At 35.6% G+C, this 23,226-nt stretch overlaps 2 protein-coding genes across 4 annotated transcripts in view; one reads left to right on the forward strand and one right to left on the reverse strand.

The window, feature by feature from the left end:
* On the forward strand, nucleotides 1-9,058 carry GIMD1 (GIMAP family P-loop NTPase domain containing 1; the record flags this gene model as incomplete). Its single annotated transcript, XM_082837977.1, has 2 exons — nucleotides 1-420; nucleotides 8,798-9,058. The coding sequence occupies 2 exons, from the start codon at nucleotides 1-3 to the stop codon at nucleotides 9,056-9,058; spliced, it is 681 nt and encodes a 226-aa protein (XP_082694103.1).
* The window catches only part of AIMP1 (aminoacyl tRNA synthetase complex interacting multifunctional protein 1), a gene marked incomplete at its 5' end in the record, with an annotated part of 44,560 nt that overhangs the window by 1,364 nt on the left and 19,970 nt on the right, over nucleotides 1-23,226 (reverse strand). The window contains 2 exons of one of the 3 annotated variants that reach the window (XR_014326166.1): nucleotides 18,446-18,547; nucleotides 19,544-19,653. Coding sequence is in view for 2 of the 3 variants with exons in the window: in XM_082838107.1 (XP_082694233.1) it covers nucleotides 19,487-19,653 (167 nt within the window). Of the gene's footprint in view, nucleotides 1-18,188; nucleotides 18,548-19,229; nucleotides 19,654-23,226 lie in introns of those variants that run through there. The other 2 variants (XM_082838106.1, XM_082838107.1) reach the window with 2 other exon arrangements.

Here is a 23,226-nt window from a genome sequence, read left to right on the forward strand (position 1 = left end):
ATGCTGAGCCTTTGTTTACCCACAGCCATGATGGACTCCAATAAGATGACCATAAACTTGGCCCTCTTTGGCATGACTCAAAGTGGAAAAAGTTCTGCTGGGAACGTTCTTCTGGGAAGCACTGACTTCCACAGCAGCTTTGCTCCATGTTCTGTGACCAAAGATTGCAGTCTGGGCCGCAGTTGTCACTTCCACAGCTTCATGCGTCGAGGGGGGCAAGAGGTAACCCTGCAGGTCCAGGTGCTGGACACTCCAGGTTATCCGCACAGCAGGCTGAGCAAGAAGCATGTGAAGCAGGAGGTCAGGGAGGCCCTGGCACATCACTTCGGGCAAGAGGGTCTGCACCTTGCACTGCTGGTCCAGAGGGTAGATGTGCCTCTATGTGAACAGGAAGAATCTTCCCCAGTCCAGATGATCCAGGTAATAAAAAGGGGCAATTACACTAATGGCATTATTCCCATTTGAAGGACATTATCTTAATAGGAAAGAACTATGAAAAACTGGTTAAAAGAGTAGTTTTCAACCAAGTTTAAAGCAAGTAGTTTAAAACAAGTGCTGATCACATAAAAATAATTGGTAAAAATTACTTGATTTTCCCACCAAGAGTCATTTTTACAATTTCCTTTAGAGGAATTCAGTCATTTTGTAACTGGGTCATAGAAAACAAAACAAAACAAAACAAAAAATGAGATACTGAACTTCAGAGGTTAAGTAAGTCTCAAACCCCTAAGAACTGTGAATCTGATTGATTGTCAGTGTGGTCTGACTATCTGCATCAGAATCAACTAAGCTGTTTGTTAAAAATGCAGATTCATCCAAGCCCTACTGAAACAGAATGTCAGGAGTAGAGCTTGCCTATCTGTATTTGCATAAACTTCCCGTATAAACTTCTCTAAAACAGTGAAGTTTTAGAACCACTGAACTAAAATACTTACTTGCATCCATTCAACATCAAGGGACAACCTCTTACAGTTCACCATAAATGGGGCATTACTGTCTGATTCAGTCGCTGAACACTGTATTGAGCACCAGTACAGAGCTTAATGATTGGTGAGTAATATATGAGCCCTGGTCTCAAAAAGCTCACAGTCTAGAAGAGACAAATAGATAAACAAGTATAAACAAGTATAAGACAAGTATAAACAAGTATAAGACAATAGATAAACAAGTATAAGACAAATAGATAAACAAGTGCCAAAGTAGGGCAATGTACAACTCCTCAGTGAAGGAGGCATCACTGAGACCTACACCTCAGTAAGTAATCAGGGGAGATTTATACTTTATTAACAGGAAAAAAATCAGGAATTTCAGAAGCTTTGCTTGTTTCATCATCTGTAGGGTAACTGCTCCATGCCAGCCATGAGAAAATCACAGGGACCTCAGGGTGAACAAAAATAACATATGCCACTTTTGACTAGTGGTTCATCCCTGTTTGTTTGTTCATTTATTCAATTTCTTGATTCTCCAGTCTGGGGCCACCCAAATGTAACTGCTGGACTTGACTAGTATAATTCAGTAGCCTCATTAAGTCACTGAGCTCAGAGAACACATCTTCCCTAGAAGCTTCACAAGTAAACTACATGAAGAATAGAGAGTAGACATTTTTAATTCAAAATGAATTTGTATAAATGCTATTCTTCTTTTGGTCCCATCTCTGATTATGCTCATGCAGAATCTGTTACACTTAGAAAAACAGTATACTTTGCTTTAAAGAAAGATATCTTCCTTTAACTAATAAAGGCATAAGATTGTTCTAAATGACAGACACACGTTTTGTTTTTCAGTAACTGTGCATGTTTCTAAAAAAAAAAAAAAGCCATATGTGTAATCACAAGAAACTAGCGGAAAAAATTAGGGTGACAAGAGTATAAAAAATAATCCTCATCATCTAACTCCTGAAAAATCAAGGATATTCTGTACAAAAGCAAAGAAGAAGAAAAGAAGATGATTGCAATTAAGAAACAATGTGGAATCTAAGAAAGCCCATAAACCACCCCCCAACCAGTTAAAGCCTGCATTTCAAACAATATTTCTGGTAGAAATCAAGAGGGGGGGGGGCGGGGGGGAACTGCAGCCATACAGTCAGTGTAATTTTTAAACAGTTTTTAAAATTCATTTAAAGTTGCTATTAAATAGACATTTAGCTTAAGCTATAGATGGATGTAACCCACTAAATTCAGTAAATGCATAAATAGTTCTCAAAAACTAACCTGACCCTCTCCATATGTCTCCAGATTTTTCTTTCTGCTGGTCCAGACAGGATATTTTAAGAGACATACATTTTGAAAATAGATTTTTTTCCAGTTTTAGGATATAGAACAATATTGTAATTCCCTAATTGTTTTTTATGCAAGTGAATTTGATTCATAAATGTCTCTGATCCTTTTAAATGGTATTTGGCATATAGCCTTCTCCTCTTATAGCTGCCTTCCTTACATCAGTGGCCAATTCAGGAGTTGAAGGCACAGAGGAGATGGGCTAGGGAAAAACTCAGATCCAGAATATTTTTTTCGAGAATAAATAACTTCTGTCTCCCGGGAGAACTCAGCAGCCAAGATTTAGTAATCCTCAGAGGGGCCTCGACCCCTAGGAGGCACTGCAGTCCCATTCTGGGCTTACCACCTTGATCTTTGGTTGAAGATTGCCTAAGCACAGGCTGGCTGTTTATGACCTTCTTCCTGAAGGTGCCTCAGATACTAGTGGCAACCATCTGGATATGCTCACAGATTGGGAGGAGCTGCAGAATGTCTGAATATTCAACAGGACCAGCAGCTGTTAGGAAGGAGGTGTTGCTAAGGTCCTCTGGTTTCAGACACACCCTGGATTTCTCCTTCCTGGTTCATGCAAAATGGGGAAGAGAACATCTGCCTTCCCCTCTTCCTTTCCCCCTTTCTGGGGGCACTGATGCTTTCCATGGAAGTAGTCTCCAAGGCTAGTGTCAGAGAAGTGACCTCTTCTTTCCTGTACCTCTCTGCTGTCTCTTTAAATATCTCTCAGTTTGTGCTCTAATATTTTACAGAGGGGTTATAAGCTGCCAACTGTGACAATTGAAACAGTTCCTCAAATGATCCCTTTTTCTTTATTTATGTTAGGCCTTCATTAATTTACAGTAAAATGGTGGAGATGTCAGTGAGTCATCTCCCCAAAATTGGGAAATAAAGGGAATGATTCATCTGAATGTTACCTATCATTTTAATTTTTTAAAAAATCCCCCAATAATAGATCAGAGCATAAATAAAGTCACCTGAGGGAAAGTGCTAGCATGCAGCCAAAGTGCACCAGGAATTGAATCCAGGAATTGACTAAATTCTTTCCATGATCATGGTATCATGTACATATTATCACTGTATATATTCAGGCTTCAACCATGCATTTTAATTTCGAATGAACAACTCAACTGCTGATGTTACAGATGGGTGCACACAGGGAAGGTTCAGAAAGGCCAATGTAAGGCCTGAACATACTAAACAAAGATCATGGGCTTAGGTGTTCTATAGAATTCAGTTGACAAATAAGCCTGTTACAGTTCTAGGTATATGACTATAAATGTTACTAAGGCTTTCTTGGCTTCAGTTCCTTATTTATAAAATGGGGATAATTTACCTAATTGAAGAGTTCTGAGGGCTATATTTAATAAATGTAATGTGCTTGGCATTGTGCCTGAATTACAGCAGTTTCATAGTAGGTTTGCAGAAAATTGCCATTACTATTATTGTTTTTATTGCCATCAGCACTACCTAGATTGTGATGAGTACTTATTCAAATGAACTACTAGATATAAGCAACATATTACAGATGTTGTTCAAGTTCCTACTTAGCTACTCGCTTTGTAACCTTGGGTAAGTAACTTCTCTAAACTTCAATCTTTTCATTGGTAAATTGGGAAAGATAATAGTTTACTGGGTTACTTTTGGAATTAATGTCATATTAACATAATAGTAAATTCACTCAGACACTGGCACATGGCAAGTGCATAATAAATGTTACCTATGATCATTGTGACTTTATTGTTAGTATTTGTTTTACCCTAAAATTGGGACAAATTATTTGTAGCCTTCTTTGGGATTATTTTGATAGGCTTCAGAAGAAAATAAGAGTGAAATAAAACTTACACGGCCCTGATTTATAGGAACTTCCTTATTAATTTAGAAAAAAATCTGGGAAAAAAATTTACTGGCTTAGTAATGTTAAACTAAGAAGCCCCAATTTAGTGTGAAGGACAGGGGTCCCCTGCCATTCAAGGAACCTCTGTTACAGGCCCAAGTCTGCCAATAATCAGCTATGTGGCTTTGGCCAAGCCATTTAACATCACAAGGCCTTAATACCCTCAATCTGTAAAACAAGGCAGTTTTGACAGATGATCTGTAAGGCTGACTATTCTCTGAATCTGATCTAAGGAGGCTTACCATTCAGCTTTGGCTCTCTAAGAAGGCAAATGTGGTGCTCGAAGTGGGAAGAGAATAAGGGAATAGCATAAAATATAAAGAATGGTCCTTATTGTCCTCCTGATCCATGATAATTTTTTTCTCAGTTGATGTAATAGTTGGCTTTTTTTAAAGTTTCCCCCTAAAAGGTCCAGATGCTATGATTTCATCAACCACAAACAAGTGGGGCAGGGCTGGTGAGGTCCTGGGAAAATGAACGTAATTCCTGGAAAACAAAGTTTATATCCTAACTAGTTGTCCCAAAAGGACTAGATGGACTCATACCCATTAGCACTATGAAACCAAACAACTCATGATTGATTGTAAAATTTCCATCTAGCTTAGTACTATATTTAAATTATTAACACCAGAAACTTACATTATCTTTCTATTGGATTTTTTATGTGAGGTATCAATCAAATGTGATTATTCTTTCTCTGGATCCATAAAGAATGTTTGGCCACTAACATGATGACTATACACCAAGTGACACTACTTTCAAATATTCAACTATTTGCTGGCCAAAAATCAATCTAAAGAATATAAGCTAAATCAACCATTCTCTTCTATTTTTGGCAGTAATTCAAAAGTGCAATTTCTCTCACAGTTTAGGACATGAGCATCCTTTCATAAATAATTATCAACATGCAAAAACTTTGCAGTGGCTGAACACATGGACTTGTAAGTGGTGTCAAGCTTACAAATCTATTATCCTTAGGCGCTTTAACTCATTTTTCCTGAATGATATTATGGTTTAAAGTACGGAAGATGTCTGGTGGAGACAAAGAGGCAACATGTTAATGTTACAATACAGAAAGCCGGGAACTAAAAACACACTGTGAACGTTATGCCCTTTAATGCAATAGGTACTAACCTAGCAAGAGGAGAAGTCTATGTTATAATATATAACTCAGGAGAGAACCATTTGAGCCAAACAGTTTATTTAGCATGAATTTATATTATGGTGATGTTGTAAAAATAGTTAATAATAAATATAGCCCCTGCATCAGCCAATACCCAGGGAACAGGTCTGGGGGTAACACTCAAGGGGTTAAGGACAGTAGCTATTTATTCACGTGTATTAAACATTTCAATAACCTGACAATCAATATGAATACATCAATAATGTGCTGAGTGAATACCAGGTCTGATTCTAAACTTGAGAAACTTCTAGAGACAAGAGTGATGAAGGATCAATAGTTGTATAGAAATAAAATCCCAATACTATACAATTCCCAATAATGCTCAATCACTTTCTTTACTTGGTATGTCTTTACTGCCTGAGAACTCCTTTGTTAATTCCTATGCTCGAGGCATCATCACATGCCAGAACCTTTTTCTGACCCCCTCCCTTTACCCCCACTTTCCACCTCTCCCATCCAAAACTGGGCTAAATGTTTGCCTCTGTAGTGCCAATATATTTTCTATCATAACACTTGCGATTACAACAAACTGAAAGTATTTTTTTCCTGTCTGTCCCTCTTCCTTAGACCTAACTTCAGTTAGTAAACAAGAATCTCCACTAGATATAAGCAGGAAATGTACCTGTCTTTTACCACTCCTTGTCCCCAAAACAAAGTAGACCCTCAATAAGTATTTGCAGAAGGAATAAAGCCCCTAGAGTGCTTTTTAAAATTCACATTCCCAAGCTCCACCCCTAAAGATTTTGATGCATTTTTAGCAAGCATCCCAGGTGATTCTGATGTAAATGTCCCAGAAATCTCTATTCCCAGAACCTAAATCTGATATATTTAGCACTTCATTAATTTTTCAACCATTTGGATTAATTTGCTGGGGCTGTGATAAAAAGTATAATTAACTGGCTGGCTTAAGCAACAGAAATTTATTGTCTCTCAGTTCTGGATGCTGGAAGTCTGAAACAGGTATTAGCAGGGTTAATTCCTTCTGAGGGCTGTGAGTGAAGGATCTGTCCAAGGATTCTCTCCTTGGCTTATGGATGGCTGTCTTTATGCTCACCTGGTGTTCTCTCTGTATTCATGTCTTTGTCCAAATTTCTGTTTTATAAGGACACATTGGGTTAGAGTCCCACCCTAATGATCTTAATTAATTGCATCTGCAATAACCCTAGTTCCAAATAAAGACACTTCTGAGGTACTGGAGGTTAGGACTTCAAATATCAGTTTGGAGAAAGAGGTTACAATTCAACCCACAACATGGTTTATTTATTTTGCAATTCTCTGACCTCTCTCACAAGAGATGTGTTCTTAGAGTACATAGAATATACGACAAACTCTGAAGAGGTCTGGTAATTTTGCTATGTCACTATTAGCTAAAATGTGATGTTGATATTGCACATATACTTTGATTTATAAAAGAGCTATGTTCTTTAAAGTTTGGGTTAAAGTTTTGCTAATTTTGAGTTTTAAAGGCACATAAGCATATGCCAATTAAAGTACTTCTTTGAAAAATTCTTTTGTAAAGTTCAGAATCTTTCTGTTTAAATAATTATTCCCTAATGTACTGATCTGGAAATGTCTGAGGATTTTCTTGAAGCAGGGCATTTCAGAAGAACTAGAAATATACAATTATTCCATGGTATAAACAGACACATTTTGAACAGATATGAGGAAAAATTTTGGACCTATACCTTGAGAGAGTCCCTCTGAATACAAAATAGAAAGTGCAGATTACAGGCGAATTTGTGATAATGAACTAGAGTAGAAAAGTTTTACAGGAAAGTACAATTTTGTGTCCCAAAGATTAAATTTCAAAATTGAGGACTCAAAATTAATAAATAAAACCCTAAACCTTCTATTTGAGACGATGGTGAGGGTCTAAATTCCAAATTAATACAACATATTTATTGAGAGTTTACAACATATTAGAGGCTTTGATTGATATAGAAAGACATAGACTTTGCCTTCAAAGAGGTCATAGCCAAGTTATAGAAATAAATGTGAAAATGAATAGCTCTGATAAAGGTCAGACTGTGTTAGGAGTTATAATTGGTAACCAGTCTTGAGATGTTTCTAATTTAAATATATTGTCCCACAGTTCCTGTATTTTCATATTAGATTTACATGTCCTGATTCTTCCTTCCTCCCTCCTTCCCTTCCTCTTTCTTCCTGCCTTCCTTTTACTTTCTTTCCCGCTGTCTTTCCTTCTTCTTCCTTTCATCTTTTTTCAGTTGTTCAATATTATAAATATGAATCCTATATTCATTCAAAAGTTTCCCAAACTGCCATTCAAGTTTTTTAAGATTTTTATAAACTAGAGTTTGTGCTAATGCCTCTCTGTACTCAACCTCTTTATATATCAGTTTCTCTATATCATAATGGCATCTCTCACAAATCACCATGTTGAGCTTCAAAAGAGATAAAGTATGTAAAGCGCTTAGCATAATATCCAGCACTAAATATTAGTTGTTCTCCCGTCTTTCTTTCTTTTAATTATTAGATGTTCTGGATATTCCTTGTTATGTTTATTCCTAAGCATTTAATACTTCTCTTGCTATTATAAACTGGTAGCAGCTTTGGAAATATTTTTTTTATGCGAGTGTTTGGAATGGAAGGAATTTTACTGTCACATTGTCATGATTTCATATAACTTTGGAAATATTCAAAAAAGTTAAATGGTTATTTCTAGATGCCTTTCATATTGCGTGAGCAATCTGCCATGTGCTATTACTTCTGCTTTATATCAGCTCATTTGCACTAATCAAACAAGAATTTATTACATAACCAACTTCTACATATTACTAAACAAAGGAATACCGGTCTGCAGTGTTTTTCACCCACATTAGAGGAAGTCACCCGATAAACTGGGTTTGATTCCAGGTATGTGAAGAGGATGCGAGTCACAGTAATATTTTGTAGTTGCTCCAAATTACCAAATGTATTTTGATCTTAGCATTTCCATTACATGTCATCTGATTAATTGACAGATTGTAACCAGATTATGTAATTATAAATCCTTAGAAAATGTTTTCAGTGATGATGATAACACAACATTCCTACAGAAAGAGATATGACAATTCCCTTGGGCAAGGTGCTCTGACAAAGGAATTCAGTGGTTCTAAAAGATTCAGGTTGACAGGCAAGTATAAATGAATGCTGCAAATGTAATTAAATCATATGCAGCATTGATAATATGCAGTTTTAAGGTTGTATATACATAAATTATAACAACAAAATAAAATGGAGAACTAAAGCCTTTTTTTTATAGAACGCCCACCCATCTCTGTCCATGTGCTTACATTACTTGACCCTCATCATCATTTCCACTATATATTCCAGCTTTTAGAAACATAATGAGGTACAGATCTATTGACTGTGTTAACCCATAATAACTCCTCAGCTCTTCTTTGAGAAATATAGTCCAAGGCAAATAGCCATTTAACTTCTCTCTTTCAGGAACTTCTGGGACATGCTTGGAAGAATTACACTGCCATTCTTTTCACCCATGCAGAGAAAATAGAAGAGGCTGGGTTCAATGAAGATGAATACTTACATGAGGCCTCTGATACACTGCTAACTCTACTAAATTCTATTCAGCACAAATATATTTTCCAGTATAAAAAAGGAAACTCACTTAATGAACAAAGACTAAAAACCTTAGAAAGAATCATGGAATTTATAAAAGAAAATTGTTACCAAGTTCTTACCTTTAAATGAGATTTAGGTGAAAGGAAAAGGGCTTTGGGTTTTAGAGTCAGCAACCTGGTTTCAAAAGTGCCTTTATTAGCATGAATGTGGACCATCAGAATTTCCATGTGCTGCCAGTGAGAGTGTACATTTGTAAAACCACTTTGGAAAACTGGCAATTAAAAATAAGATTTCTGAAAAAAAATAAAAAATAAAAAAAATAAGATTTCTGGGCTTCCCTGGTAGCGCGGTGGTTGAGAGTCCGCCTGCCGATGCAGGGGACACGGATTCGTGCCCCCATCCGGGAAGATCCCACATACCGCGGAGCAGCTGGGCCCATGAGCCATGGCCACTGAGCCTGCGCATCTGGAGCCTGTGCTCCACAACGGGAGAGGCCACAACAGTGAGAGGCCCACGTACAGCAAAAAAAAAAAAACGATTTCTAAGGCAAATCCTATGACACAATAATTACACTCTTGAGTATATATATCCAACAGAAATGTATACATTTGTGCACTAAAAGACATGTATGTACAAGAATGTTCATAGCAGTACTATTCATAATAGCTAAAAACTGGAAATTATCCAAATGTCTACTAAGAGTAAAACGGATAAGCAAACTGCGGTATATTTAAACAATGAAATATTATACAGTAATGAGAATGAGCAAACTACAACTGCATGTAACAAGATCAATGAATTACCCAAACATAATGTTGAAAGAAAGAAGCCAGACATAAAAGAATACATACTCTATGATTCCATTTGTATAAATTTCAGAAACAGTCAAAACTAATGTAATTTTAACTATTTTGACGTGAGAAGTGTTGGAAGTCAAGTTACCCTTGGTGGGGTGGGGGGGATAATGAGTTAAAGCACACACCGGGGCAGCTTCTCAGATTCCAGTAATGTTCTATTTCTTGACCTGGAAGTTGGTTTCACAGAGTGTGTTCCCATTGGGAAAATTCGACAATTAAACACTTCTGACTTACGAACTGTTTACTATATATGTTATACTTAAATAAAAGTTAAAAATGAATAAATTATTATCCATATTTTCAAAACTTGCTCCACTGCTTACTTGATCCTAAAAAAATAAACTTGTGAAGGCCTGTTCCTCATGTGAGATACCTACTTCATATTTACTGTAATGATAAAACAACTTAGCACATATTAGATGCTCAGTAAATGTTAACTTCCGCTTCCACTTTCATATAACCCCTGGTTCCTATTAAGGCTTGGAAATACAGGTAAAAGCTCAGAGCCGAACCCTGCAGCAGAAATAACTGTTAACAATTGTAATAACCAAATATGAATAAAGCTTTGACTGAAAAAGAGGCTTCCAGTCTACCTTGGAAGGTCGGTCAATTTGGATTAGTAGAGAGATCCAGGATAATCTCAAAGGCAGCAGTGAGGATCAAAGGAAAATAATTCTAGTCAATCGTAACAGCCAAGTCCATCCACAAGTCAGTATCAGATCACCCTCAGGTTTAACATCTGCACATGAGCATTATCATTTATAAGATTCTTTCCTAAGGTAGTCCCCAATTTACAAACAGCTTGTTTTCATAAAGTTAATTTGTAAATTGCTTTTTTAGTGTGCATTATACTTTATTTTCCATTAAAAACGGGATTACAGCTCGTGGTTGTTCTCCCAGACTAATCCTCAAAAGTGTACCTAATGTTTTATATTACCTGAACTTCTAGTACAAATTTATAAAGTATTTCTAAGGGAAAGCATAATACAAATTCCAACTTGAAACAACATCTCTATTTCTCTGCATGGTCCCCAACTATCATTGTGGGTCCAGGATTGTAAAGTGGGAGCCTCAACAATTGGGTTGAGTTTTGGAAGTTAAGTAAAAATTGACCCTTCCCCAGGGGTTAGTGGCTTGGTGACAGAAAGTTGAAGTTGAGAAGTTGAAACTGCAGTGACTAGTGAAGAGTGGAAAATTCATGTTCTGAGTTCTTCATTCATGTCATGTCAGCTACCGCTTTACAGAACACAAATACTAGTTAGCTAAAGTAAAGATATGTTGTGCAGAATCATTAAGGATTCAAGATCTCTGAGGCTGGCCTAGTTTTAATGATTAACAGAGCAAAGGTACTTCTAGTTTCAAAGAGGAAGACTCCTGTGATGTTTTTCCCTGAATTATTTATTTTTAAATTTGTATATATATATATTTTACATAAATCTCTGAATGTGATCATATTACATATTTGACTTTTTAGTCATCTTATATTTTGCTTTTTTCAGTAACAATTTATGTAACTATTCCTCTATTGATATGCATTCCAGTTTTCTGCCAACAACTATTCTTGTACATATTTTTTAATATAATATTGATTTTTTTTCTGTTAAGTTATATTTCCAAGAGTGGGATTTCTCGGTTGAAGTATATATACACTTTAATTTTAATATATCTTACTCAATTTCTTTTCATACATGTTGCAACAAACTTAATTTTCAACAATGTTTGAGAACCCTTTTCCTATATTCTTGTCATCAGTGTTATCATCTTACACACCTATTGCTAACACCAGTCTGCTAAATGTAAAACTGTACCTTACTTACTGTTTACCTTAATTTGCATTTCCCAGACTACTCCCTAACTGGAGCATTTTTATAAGCATGTTGGTCATTTAGATTTACTCTTCTATGAACTGCCTCTTCACATTATTTATCTTTTTTTGTCATTTACTATTGGATCACTTCACACAAAGTTTCTTTGCTTGACAAAAACTTTAGTCAGGCTCCTGAACCTTCTCCTAGGCCCATCTGTGCTTAATTTAGTTTTGGCAAGAACCCTGCTAAGTCAGTTTACCAGAACCCTTTACCTTCAATATCTGATCAGGTTCCTTGTCTAACCACCCTGGCCTCTCTCCAGCAAAGATCCTGTAGGCGGGTTTACCCAGACTCCCTCTGACCCTTCCCTGTAGTTCCCTCTTGGTAATTTTCCATCCAATGATCCCCACCCTGCTCCCTGGCTATAAATTCTCACTTGCCCATGCTGTATTCAGAGTTGAGCCCAATCCTTCTCCCTCACAGTAAATTCCCATTTGAGTGGTCCCTCTACCTATCCTAATGGTCCTGAATAAAGTCTGCCTTATCATCTTTAACAAGTGTCACTGAGTATTTTTTCTTTAACACTTCCTGCTTGCTAAATCTGAAGAGCTCTACATACATTACAAATATTAGTCCTCTGCCTTTCAGGTTGCAAATTGTTTTCAATTCTGTTATTTGTCCTTCAGTTTTGGTTATGGTAACTTTTGCCAAAATAAATGTGAATTTCCTTACAGTTATATATTTTTATGTACAAAATTGGGATTTAGTTTCATTTCTTTTTAGATGGGCAACCAATTATATCTATTCTATTTATTAAATAATTAATAACTTTCCTACTGAGATAGGTAGATAGGTATATAAATATGTATCTTCTTTATTTCTGGATCTATTATGGATTCTTAATTCTTTTCCATTATCTGTTTGATTTATATCACTATCAATACCATAATGATTTAATTTGAATGGTTCTATATCCTTCCTTGATATCTAGAACGGCAAGCTTCCCTTGGTCTTCCTTTCTCAACATATTTTCTGGCTACTCCTAGTCATTCATTTATATACATTATTTCAGATCTAATTTTGTCTAATTTCAAAAGAAAGTTCTTTTGAATTTATGACAAAGGACATTTTGTAATATTAAAATCCTCCCATGCAAGCATACAGGATGTTTCTCCATCTTATGTTTATTATTTTTTATACTACTGTATTTCTTACATTTTTCTTTTCCTTAGTTTTGCCAATTTGATAAAGTTGCTATTCAGTTTTTCTTCTTGATAATTTGGACATTCTACTCTAATACCCATTAAGAATTATTTCCTTGTCCCTCAGAATGAAGTACATACTTCTCTACCATTGTTTGATAACAAAGTAGAACTCTTTCCCCATTGCATTACCCCCTCAACTATTTAAATAAGACCTTTAGAACACTTTAATTTCCTCCCTATCCTTTTCTCCTTACCCCATCTTCCCTATGGAAGAAGTCTTGGGAATGTTTTTCCTTTCTCCTTATTACTAGATTTTGCTAAGAGAGTTAATTATTTCCCCTTACAGATCGACCCTTATGTTTCAAAAGTCCCTTCTTATCATTTACATTGAGCATTCCTGGTAGTTTATCATTATCTCTTTTACTTAATATACAAATATTAGAAGGTCCATTCCTCACCATTGTTTTCTTTTCTCTTATCTTCCCCCATCTTTCTAGTTAGTGCATTTTCCTAATACACTCTGCGTTCTAGTGTAGTACCCCAGAGGCATTAATTCCAGACGTGGTCTTCCATGAACCACTATGCAATAGCAATTCTAGCTCCTCATAATAATCAGCATAGTGGATGTAGGGAAATAATTTGTTAGTTGGTAATGGGGTAGTTAAACCATAAGAATAGCAAGGCACTGAAGCGAACATCTACCTGAAGCTGGTTGTTCAGCTTTTTCTGGATGACATCACATGTATATCAAATTGAATAAACTCACCATTACTAGAGATAATTACAACTTGCAACAAAACAACCATGTGACCAGAATTAGCTCTAGGTAAAATAAATGATGTCCAGAAAGTTCATCTTTGGCATCCTGCCACCTTTCCTATTAGACCCTATAATTTGCACTCTTTCCTCACATCCCTCCAGGTGCCCTTCTGTATGCTATTCTCACCTGGAAGACAAAAATCTCTACTAAACTTTATATTTGAAAACACTTTGAACATTTTAGATGATTGGAAGACAGTATACATGATACTTTTGTGCAGCTGGGGTTGGAGCCTCATTAGTACATACTATCCTGGGAAATTAGTAATTCATCTCTAATACTAACTAGTTCTGACCCTTACTAGGTTGGTTCATCTAGATAACATTACCTCAATCAGCAATTTCAGACTTTTTTTTTGTAGTTATGTTTATCTACACTCTGCCTTTTTAAGTAAGAATTTGCTTAGGTTTTCTCTTCTACTGATTTTCAAGCATATCACAATTCTTTTACAAAAGGCTATTTTTAAGTGGCATTGCTATTTCCCATATTCTCACTGAAACTTCATTTAAAAAATAAGTTTCTTTTCACAAGCATCAGAAGTTTTTATTGTCAATTCATATGCTTTAAGAGAAAATGTTATCCTTTCACATGAAAACTGAAAGTTATGGAAAAAGTTATTTCTACCAAAATCATTCTCTTTTGCTAAACTTATTAAAAGTGACTTTCAATTTACATTTTTCATTAATCTTTTTCAAAGAGAAATCAAACTGTGGTGTTGATTTTGGATGACTCCTGCACTGTTCTTTCCAAATTCCCCAGGTGTGAAAAGCTGAGTGGGGTTTTAAATTAACAAGTATCAGCCAAATATCTTAGTTAAGTGGATGCATATATTGAAAGCATTTCTCTACTGGGATGTATGATATTCTAACGAGGCCATTTACAAAAACAAATGTAAAACTTTGTCAGAGCAGCCTTGATGTGAAGGCTCATCACGTGAATGCCACTGAAGAAATGAGCAGACATTAATAACTGCTATTTGAACAATTCTGTATGCATTATGTAGCAATAGGATAGTCAAGAAGAGTAGTTAGCCTTTTCATTTAAAAGGATTATTCTTTTTTCTTGCAATTATCGAGCCCCAGGTTTGTTTCTGCTGCTGTTGCTAAGGACAATAGCCTGCCAGATAGGAAATGATGCTGATAAAGACATAAAATAACACTTACACGCGTATTTTACTCAAAAATCCAGAGAACTGGGAATAGGGTATGTTAGGAAGGGGGTGGGAGTAACAAAGGGGAAGGGAAAAAACCAAACAAGGGAATACATAAGGGTGAAAAAATATAATATACAATAATTAATTCATACTCTGAAATTCCAGATGGCTCACTTTCAAACTAACAATTATTTCATTGTTCTGGGTCCTTTCTCTAATTTTTTTTACAGTTATACTCCTATGAATTATCTCTGCCAAAACTCATCCAAAGTCAGAACCGTACCCATAGAAGTACGATGAGCAACAATGTATATATAAATTACTAATTCTTTTCCATTCCAAAAAGTTGGTATCTGAAGAAGATCCAGTTTTGTACAGAGGTATATTAGCCATTAGCAACTATCCTTCTTTTCATTATTATTGTAAAACTTTGGGTTGTCACCGAAAAAGCACTGCAAATGTGTACAACTATAGAGGTGTTCCTGGTTTAAACACAAACTTTTTCTACCTATCTATCCATCTATTTACCTATCTAGAACTTAGTGACATCCTTCATAAGTAGACTTCTGGGATAGACTGTCATTACAGGATCAGTGCCCTCAAAGAATCAAGGCACATACATGGTTCTTTAGAAAGGCAACAGCTGCCAGCAGCGGTAGCCTAGTTTTGCCAAGTGATTCTTCCTAAGAATTTCCTCAGCAAAAAGAAAAAACTTGATAAATTCTCTTTGTAACCACTCCAAAGGAGGGTTTAATGACCTCCTCTCCCTTTAAAATCGCTTAAATACTCCACTAAAGGAGCTGCCTTAATCTCCTACATGAACTACTGAAGTTTAGGGTTTTTTAACTTATTATCTTTCCCTACAGTTTAGACAAAAGAGAAGTTAAACTTCTCATTCAAATAAAAGAAACCACATGACTATCTGAGAAAGCATACTGTAATAGAGAAAAGCAGAATATTAGTAAACTCTAGGTTTCAGCTAGTTATACCTTAGCACCAGCATTTATGTAAATTTCCTGTTGATTCTTTGGGGTAAAATAGCTGGCTTACCTCTAGGGAGTTAAATTGACAAGATGTGTTGAAACTACTTAGCTAGCTATAAAGCATTAAATATCTTACTAATAATTCTACAATAAAATCCATGACATGAGACAGATATTATTAATATATCCCCCTCACTTGGAAGGCAAAGCTCTCTCCACAAGACAGCAATTTGCAACATTATTTTTAGGTGTGTTACATTAATTTGCTTCACTAGATTTTATTTTGTATCTTGGCGATAAAGTTTTAGTCTACACACCATTGCACAGCACTTAGAACCAGGACTGTGTCACAATTTATGTAGCCAAAGTACAAAGCTAACACTGTACTCTTTGATATTTTTATATATATATATATATATTTTAACATCTTTATTGGAGTATAATTGCTTTACAATGGTGTGTTAGTTTCTGCTTTATAACAAAGTGAATCAGTTACACATATACGTATGTTCCCACATCTCTTCCCTCGTGTCTCCCTCCCTCCCACCCTTCCTATCCCACCCCTCTAGGTGGTCATAAAGCACCGAGCTGATCTCCCTATGCTATGCGGCTGCTTCCCAATAGCTATCTATTTTACGTGTGGTAGTGTATATATGTCCATGCCACTCTCTCACTTTGTCACAGCTTACCCTTCCCCCTCCCGATATCCTCATGTCCATTCTCTAGTAGGTCTGTGTCTGATATTTTTATATTTTTAAAGGTACAACATACAATTTTCCTAGAAAATTGAGTAAGTATACTCATGCCCCTTTAATGTCCTTGTCATAAGCAATAGTGAGGTGATCCTCCACCTGCCAAGAACTTAAAAATACAATTGCTTTTATTTGTTACATTAACACACAATAGTTAGAAGTATTGTCTTTCTAGTCTAAGAAAATTGCAATACTATTTGAAACTTTATCAATAATATTAAACCAGTGAAAGGGCATCAATGAACAGGACTGACCAGCATCTAAATATCTAAAACATGGATTTCAGTGGGAGTGCAGGGAGGGAAGAGAAAGTTTCAGTAAAAAACATCTCTAGCGACGGGAGAGATACTACATCTGGTATAGTGGGTCAGGTCTGTTGAAAGGCAGGGCCTGTGTGAAATATTCCTTAAGAAACTCTGTTCATTTCATATATACCAAGTAATCTTCTGAACAAAAATTCAACTTCTCAGGAAATGTGATACCATGAAAGGGGACAGAGAGATAGGATCACTAGTTTCAGGAAAGGAACATTCTTATCATAAACTGATATTAACATTGTATACCTCTATTATGTGTAACATAATATATACCCTCACAACTCAATGAGGTAAAGTACTATTATTATATCCATCTTACAGATGAGGAAAGTAAGGTATATGGAGGCTAAACAGTTGCCCAAGATCACACAGGCATTTAAGTTGTATAGATGGAATCAAAACTAGGTAACCTGGATTCAAAACCAATACTACTAAGCTCTACAGACTTCTTAGCATCTATAACAGTCATGTACAAATGCAAGTTTTTGGACCTGCAAAGACCCAGATTTTGGAACCTCATTAAACTAACATTCTCTGAGGCCCTATACACACCCTCCGTCTTGCTGACGTGCTCATTAAACTTCAGTGAGTTACTCTGAATATTTTGTAAATAGTGCAAATGAGAATTTACATATTTTTTAAAAAGCAACAACAAATTATCTGTTTGGTGGGCACTTAATATTCTTGTACTCGTAGAATACTTCATGTTCTTCATAGAAGGCAAAAAAAATTTCCAATTATATATTAAAATTAACATGTCCTGAAAATGATTCATCTCATAAGAATAATACACATGGAATTTCTATATATAAGAAAAGTTAGTACTACCAATAGTCACTATAAGATAGTGGGTCAACACCGCACAAGAAATTATCTTGGGGGAAGGTCAGCTTTTTTTTCTGGTTTACTTCGCAATACATAAATAGATGTCAAGAGGCACTAGCTGTTTAGTCTGTGACCTAACACCATCACCTACTGTTGAAATTCTTAACGGGCTGAATACCAGTCAGAAGCCAGGACTATGTCCAGTTCACTAACAATGTCATCATTTTTTGTTGATTCTGTAACAGTTCTCTCAACCCAGCAATACAAGTAAAACAGAATTAAGTTTTCTGTAAAAATAACGACTGAATGGGGCTAAGTGGATAACCTGATTGAGTAATGCTTTTATGTAACTTGAAAAACTGGGAATAAATAGTTCAACTATCTAAATAGTTGAAACATTCTTTAAATTATATTAGAATTATTTATAGAAATGTAATATAATTGGGAAAAATCAGAAAATACAGACTCACAAAAAGTCTTTATTCCCGAAAGAATAACATATCTCAAGTACAAAACTTTGGAAAGTCATTTGTGTTTAGTTATCAACAGATAGATATTAATGATGCTCTGTTAATATTCAGTTTTTCATAAAGAAGATAAAATTTCTATGATGATACCACATCTTGGCCTACCAGAGAACTCCACGGACTTAAATAAATGATACTTTTTATAACTTAGCATGTAGGGTTGTTTTAAAATTTTTTGTTTTGCCTCTCCTTCTTATTGTAGGTTATAAACAGCAACAGTGCTAGAATATTGGTATGTGTCATTTTTCTTTTAGAATAGATATTCCTACCTCCATAGATGCGTTTCTTTTTTGGTATCTCAGTCATCATCTCAAGGCTGGTGAATTTGAAGCTCATAGTGCCTAAGTTAATTTTCATTGTTCCTACAATATCTGTAAGATGAGTGAAAATACGCATTTGACAACTTTATACATATGTATGTTAAATTTTTGGCTACAATTTCTTTTAATATATTGACAGTATGATGGTACATGAAAAAATAAAAGATATCAATCTTAAATGCTCTTCTAAAGATAAAAGCTATAAATAATCTTTTATTAGGTATCCAAAGAATCTTTGAAGTCACCTGGAATAAAAAAGTGGACTGTGTTTACAGTCAATTTATTGGGAACTACATTGGTAACACTTTGCAATGTGTTTATTCTTTAGAATTAGTCAAAATTTACTACTAATTATTTTGTTAAATTGGAAAGAATAAGTTCACTACAGAGTTGGAAGTTTCAGTCTTTTAAAAAAGTCACCTTAAGTATGTAAGTCGGGGTTACTTTGGCAAGCAACAGCAATAATGTTCAAATGCCATGTCTCCTAGCTTTCACATTGTTCAGCTCTCTAGAATCAACAGTTGGTCATTTTCAATACCATTACAATATAGATTAGTTAATAAGCCTGACAAAAATTCTAACTTTTCTTTTTAAAGAGGAGAGGGTGTTTATAATACAGATACTAAAAATACAAGGGTTTCAAATTGCATGCAACATGTGCCTACAAAGAAACTAAATGTTAATCTAGTTCAAGTTACCTAAACATATAAAGAAAAAGCAATGTGCTAGCCAACATCCTCACTAAAAAATAAATCATCATGAAACACAGGCAAATTCCTCCCTGTATCATAAAGGATCAAAAACCATAGGTAAAAATGGAGTGTTTCTCTAATTAACTGAAAACAATATATGCCAGGTAAAAGACTACTCAAGTCTAGAAGAGAAATAACACAAAAACGAGCCAGTTATATTTTAGGTACAAGTGACAAATATATTTCTTTTTATTGTTAAGTTTTCTCTAATGTATTTCAGTAACTGAAGTGTTTTATTTTATTTTATTCCACTGTTGGCCATAGTTTGAGCCCTACAGACTCCCTTCCCTTTCACCTCAAAGCGAGCTCCTTTGTATGTAGCCACACACTCATCATTAGTGTAAAGATCAGGCTGGATCTGCTCCCAAATCTTCTTCTTAGGATTCAGCTCCTTGTCAGGCTCTCCTGTTGGGGGAGGAAAAAAAATACATAGCTAACATATTAATAAACTGTCCATAGAGATTTCTAGTGAATTGTCTTAGATACAATTTCTGATCTTTAGATCGGATCAGGATTTAAACGTTTACTTTTTAAAAAAAATTTATTTATTTATTTTTGCTGTGTTGGGTCTTCGTTTCTGTGTGAGGGCTTTCTCTAGTTGTGGCAAGTGGGGGCCACTCTTCATTGCGGTGCGCGGGCCTCTCACTATCGCGGCCTCTCTTGTTGCGGAGCACAGGCTCCAGACGCGCAGGCTCAGTAGTTGTGGCTCATGGGCCTAGTTGCTCCGCGGCATGTGGGATCCTCCCAGACCAGGGCTCGAACCCGTGTCCCCTGCATTAGCAGGCAGATTCTCAACCACTGTGCCACCAGGGAAGCCCCCAAACGTTTACTTTTAACACTTATTTTATTTTTACGATGTTGGCAATTTATATTCTTGATTGGTAAAATATTTTATCATTTCCTTACAAATGTTAAAGATATTATTTTTTACTCTTACAATAAACAGTTTTCCAGGTAAGATAGCTCAATGAATTGGAATGATTCATTCTAATTAGATTAGAATGAAATGATTAGAATGAAAATACAAATGATTAGAATGAAAATACAAGATACTCATTTTATCATTACATATAAAGAAAGATTTTGAACAGATGAGAGCATAATTTGATGTGTTATAATTTTACACATGGCAGAAGCAGCTTATGCTTTACTATTTGTTTCAACATAAAAAATAAATGACTAGATCGCTGCTATAGTACTTAAAGATTTCTTACAATACTGGAGAATGGCTTAAATGTTGGGGTTATCTAGCTAAATATAATAACTACTCTGGGTTTCATCTGCTGCCCATTCCACTTGGTGAGATGGAAAGAGAAAGGAAGAATAAGGAGACAGGACTAGCATTTTCTAACCACCAGGAATATATGTTGCTGCATGCAATTCACAGAAACACACTGACTCTAGTTTTAAATATAAAGAAACTGGGGCTCAGAGAAGATAAGCTGTTCAAAGTCACACAAGCAACAAGAAGAGTGAGATTTGACACCAAAGCCCTTACTCTGTTAGTACAGCACCTTGCCTCCTAATAAATTATCCTCTGAAAAGAAACAAACAACACTTTTACAAGTGGATAATATCCTATCCCCTCTCTTTACCATAACTCACACTATAAAGTTTACAATCAAGAAGAGACAAACACATTGTAGAAGGTACCTGGTCTAGGCTTAAAAACTACCAATATACCAAGCGATCCCTCTATTTAATGGATGATGAGGAAGAAGAGAGTAAAGTTGAATGTAACATGATTTTAGTAGCTGAAGATGTTCAATAACTTTTGAAATGAAGAATCAGTTTAAGAAACAATGAAGAGAAGTAACAAATCCCTTAAGTGTTAGTTTCAAATGGAAAATGATTTCCCTGGAGGAAACAACAAAAATACTGCTTAAGTATAACTAAGTAATAATAGAAATATAACTTTCTAGATCTTTTTATTAGCTCTTCAGCAACTAATTAGCTCCCTGAAACTGGCAAAAATATAGAAAACTGTCCTCTGATATGTAGCTTTTCAGAGATGACAGAATAGTTAATTGAATAATGTATCTACAGTAGAAGAACAGGCAGTGAAACTAAAAGTGAAGAGACTGTCTAGTATAAAAGATAAGGATTTTTCTTACTCCTTTAAGAGCATTTGATTATTTGATTGGACAACAGAGAAACTAATAAACAGAATAGAAAAAATTCCAATATATAAAGTATCTATAAAATTTCTGGTTTATTTTTCACCAAACCATTGGTTAGTCTAAGAGCATAATCGTACTTTGTTTATACACAGATCATGTGGGGAAGTGGGCATTCCAGAATTCTGTAAAAGCTGAGACCAGACACACTGTTCAGGGGGGCCTGAGTACCAACTCTGGATCCCCTCACCTTGAACCCCAAAAAAGATATTCCCAAACTGATAATGAATTCAAGAAGCAGACTGTCTCAGGTTTGTGTAAAAGCTTCTTATCAAGACCATAGATTGTGTGGGTAAATTTTTGCTGAATGCAGACATAAGCCCCAAGTACAACAAGCTGTGGTGCAGCACAAACTTAAGCTTGTCAGATCTAGGAAGTCACTGATACGTATAGAAAATAATCATCATTATAATACATAACACTACACTTACATAGTGCCTACTATGTGCCAGTCACTGCACTATGTGCTTTACATATATTTACTCATTTAATCCTCTCAGTATACTAAATAAATACTACTAATTACCCCCGCTTTACAGATGAGGAAATAGAGGCACAAAAGTAATAGCTAAGAGCTTAAAACACCAGGCAGGTAGCTAAGTGTTTCAAAAGATAAACCTCACAAAACTCACAAGAAATATATACCATTAAAAAGCTTTTCTTGGGCTTCCCGGGTGGCGCAGTGGTTGAGAGTCCGCCTGCCGATGCGGGGACACAGGTTCGTGCCCCGGTCCGGGAAGATCCCACATGCCGCGGAGCGGCTGGGCCCGTGAGCCATGGCCGCTGAGCCTGCGCGTCCGGAGCCTGTGCTCCGCAACGGGAGAGGCCACAACAGAGGCCCGCGTACCGCAAAAAAAAAAAAAAAAAAAAAGCCTTTCTGACAGATGAAAAAGCTGAGGCTCAGATAGGTTCCTAGGTCACCCAGCACTTGCAGAACAAGATCTGAAGGTTTTAAACTTCTTACATAAGACTGTAATAATTTTCAAGGGATAAAGATTTTAACTAAAAATGAACTAGAAACTATGAGAAGAATCTTCAACTCTTGATTGTTGCTTTTAACACATCAGGCTCAATACCTGAACATTCCAAATGTGGCTGTAAGACTTTGAGTCAGTAAACGAAATAATAATTCAGACAACTAAAATTTTGAGACTGTAATTAAAACTTGCCAAATTATGATCACTGAATATAAATCAGAGCTGAAAAGTCTTGGATGGAGTGTTAACCTTGTAGTTTATTCATGTTTCTCAATAATACACTATTTGGTAAGGTATAAAGCAAGTTTAAAAGGAAAGTTTAAATCACCTCCCACAAAAAAGCATACCTAATATCTTAAACAATTTTTAAAAATGAACTCTATTTCCAGAGAAGCCTTTCATCATTCCTGTGTTATATCCTTCTTCTAAATCTTATTTTCCTAATTTCCCCCCCCTTTCTTTTTTTGGCATGGCTATCCAAACAAAGTGATGAGATCAATAAAAGTTCTTAAAGCTGAAAACTGTAGAGTCTCTGTAATTGCTAAACACATGCCAATAATCACCATGTGGAAATGGTTACACATATTGTAAGAGAACTAATCATTCAGAGATTACTTTAAGATAACTCAATCTAAACAAAACACATAGGCAACATGAACTAGTTCAGAAAGGAGTCTGTACAGATGTAAAAAGCTATGACTACCATCTCAGCATTTAAAAACTACAAAAAGCAATAAACATAAATTCCAGAATCATCAGCTTCCGGGATATCTGTCAGGACCATGAAAAGCTTAGCACCAACTTAATTATTTTGTTTCATTAAT

Source organism: Leucopleurus acutus, assembly GCF_964270905.1.
Source record: "Leucopleurus acutus genome assembly, chromosome: 4".
Taxonomy (NCBI): Eukaryota; Metazoa; Chordata; class Mammalia; order Artiodactyla; family Delphinidae; genus Leucopleurus; species Leucopleurus acutus.